General features: G+C 54.4%; 1 protein-coding gene across 1 annotated transcript; it reads left to right on the top strand.

The window, feature by feature from the left end:
- Positions 1-692: 692 nt before the first annotated feature.
- On the top strand, positions 693-2291 carry LOC125556154 (uncharacterized). The gene is made up of 2 exons (XM_048718939.2): positions 693-1398; positions 1820-2291. Exons 1-2 carry the CDS (start codon positions 982-984, stop codon positions 1850-1852), a joined length of 450 nt encoding a protein of 149 aa, XP_048574896.1. The 5' UTR covers positions 693-981; the 3' UTR covers positions 1853-2291.
- The last annotated feature ends 588 nt before the right edge of the window (positions 2292-2879 follow it).

Here is a 2879-nt window from a genome sequence, read left to right as displayed (position 1 = left end):
TTAAATAAAGCAAGTTCGGCATAAGATCACCAACACAAAAACATGGTAGATATTGTCCCCATTAGATTTTCATCAGGTTTGAACATCCAAGTACTTGAAAAGTCGCAACATGGCCATTACAAACTACTATACGCTATTCATTCTTGACGAGGTTGATACCCTAGACCTGGAGTGAAGTAGGAAAACAATCTGTGGCTTCATATCGGCGCAGAACCTAAGTACTAACAACATAAACGCCCAAAAAAATAGGATCCTAAACAAAAATACGTCGATCGACGGCAAAATTTCTGCCCAAAAATGTAGGGCTTCATGAGGGAGAAGAAGACATGGGCTTTCAGCCCATATATTTTTTTAGTCGGCTTCCAGCCCACTTATTAAACTGTTTTTTTTAACTCTGGTCTTTTCACTTCTTGGTCTAATATATGTTGGCTGATGTGGCCGGTTTTTATTGCCACGCGTGCACTTACAAGCGGGACTCATTTGTTTGTAATTACGTCAATGCATCCAAATACTAAATTAGACCTATCTGCAATGTATTACACCAATATGTGGTGTTTTCCGCAACAAACCTGTATAGTAGGTGTTTTGCGCAATACCAGCCCCAATAAGTGGTGGTTTCTGCAATTCCCTCTCGGCATACATACACCATCGCGCGATTCCGATCCTCCTCACTCCTCCCGGCCGCGGCCAGCCTCGCTCCCTCCCTCACTCCCCATCCCGCTATATAACTCCCAGCCCCACGCACCACTCATCACTCACCTCGCAACGGACCAGCGCCAAGTACATCCATTGGCCACCCACCCACCCACACACGACCTCCACCCCCACTCCACTCCACGAGTAGCTAGCTAGCCAGCAAGAGAGTCCCGGGGGCGACCAGCTGCCACTGCTCCTCCCCTAGAGGCACTCAGGCGAGCTAGGCTGCCTGCGGCGGCCTGCCGGTACGCGGGGAGAAGGCCAAGAGGCTCGTGAGGACAATGCATGGCATGTGTTAACATGTACAACCCGGAGCACCACCAGTCGTCCTTCATGGCGCCGCGGATGTCCTTCTCCAGCGACTTCGCGCTGGAGCCGCCGCCCGCGTCGGCGCTGTCGGCGCGCGGGCCCGGGGACGCCGACTTCGAGTTCTCCGTCGGCAGCCGCCCCATGATGGCCGCCGACGAGCTCTTCTCCAAGGGCCGCCTCCTGCCGCTCCGGGAGGCCCCGCACGGCCAGCCCGGCCGGCCCACCACGCTGCGCGAGGAGCTGCGCGCCGACGACCGCCACGGCCGCGCGCCCCGCGCGCCCAACATCCGGTGGAAGGAGCTGCTCGGCTTCAAGAAGGCGAACAAGAAGGCCGCCGCCGCAGCAGCCGCCGACGCTGCTGGCGCCGGCACGTCGTCGGCCGAGGCCCACACGGTAATTACCACTAATTAATCTTATAGCTTATCTTAAGCACCCAGCTCGTAGTGGTAGTAGTAGCACACTGCATCGTACGCTGTGCAATAGTGGTATGCATTGTCCCATCTGCCCGTCGCATTTGACATTTTCCGAATCTTCAGAACCACCTGCGAGCTCGCTCTCTCTCGCGCGCGCAGAGGAGCACGTAGTACCGTCCAGAGTACATTTCCTCTGCATCCAGGGCCGGATTTTCTCAAAGTCTGGAGCCGGATATATGCATCGCATATTCTAGGCATGTGTACTTGGCAACAGAGCGAACGTGTGCGCCACACCAGCCATGCCCCATGCATTCATCTTGCACAGAGTTCTAGCGGCACATTCATATCACCTGTGCTCCCTTCCGGTTTCAGTGACAGCAAACGCGTGCAACATTTTTCAGGATCCCGGAGGCCAAGGCGGCACGAGACAGTGAAGCAGCGAGCTCGCGCTCATTCAGCAAGCGAAATGGGGACATGATTAGGCGAGTAGTCTGTGAGATTGGGTGGTGATTTGAGCTTCCAGCTTTGATGTCCATCATCTGCCCGTTGAGGATCGATCGGCAGGCAGCCCAACATCCACCAGCGCTTCATTGGAGAAGCAGGCAAACACAAGCTGTAGCTCTGGAGGCCATGCATGCGCTCATGTGCACTTCCTTTTTCTTAAATTTTGGTGTGGTAAAAGGGGATTTTTGCTCTTTAGCTAGCTCTTGGGTCTGGTCTGGTCGTCGGCGGGTGGGTGTCAAGGATGGTTTCGCATGTCGTAGCAGTAGCGGTCAAAGTAACTCCTCTCTAGTCTCTAGCCTAGCTGTGGCTCTGAATGTTTTGTATCGGAAGGGGCCAGTTAAATGCACTGGTACTAGTATTTTTTTTTCCCTCTCACATGGTGATGGATGGTGTGGTGGTCCTTGGTGTGGTAGTAGTAGTAGTACGTGCTGGTTGTGCGCTAGCTGTTCCCATGCTTGTCTGCTACCGCCACGCCTCCTCCTGCCCCGGCCCTCGCTTTGAATCCCTCCCTCGCCCGTCTACGAAAATCTCTGCGTGCAGACGTGGGTTCAATGAAGCCTTTGCTTTCGATCGACACTCTGCCGTCACATGCATGCATGCTGCTGCATGTCCGTTTTTGAACGCGAGGTAAATGCATGCATGCACGGAACCAGCCGGTCAAAGCTGAGCTGGCCCGTTACAGAGGAAGATTCAAAATAGAGTTTCAAAATACTCCAACGTAGTATAAGTAAAGTGGAGTGGTACTGAGACCGGGCCGCTCTCCTCCAAAGCTGGCGGATTTGTTAACAACCCGTCCTCTAGCGGGGGCTGGGCTGGGCTGGGCAGTGGAGAGAAGGGAGGGAGGGGGCCTAGCACATCTCCCGCACTGTCGTGTAATGCTCGGCGCCCCATCATCCCACCTGGTGGCGATCACCAGCACAGCGTTAAATTTAATGAGGCGACTTAGCTATCAAGCGC

This window comes from Triticum urartu, chromosome 5A (genome assembly GCF_056163025.1).
Source record: "Triticum urartu cultivar PI428250 chromosome 5A, HENAU_Tu73, whole genome shotgun sequence".
Classification (NCBI taxonomy): Eukaryota; Viridiplantae; Streptophyta; class Magnoliopsida; order Poales; family Poaceae; genus Triticum; species Triticum urartu.
The sequence above is the reverse complement of the archived record's forward strand: the minus strand, read 5'-3'. Positions and strand labels throughout refer to the sequence as shown.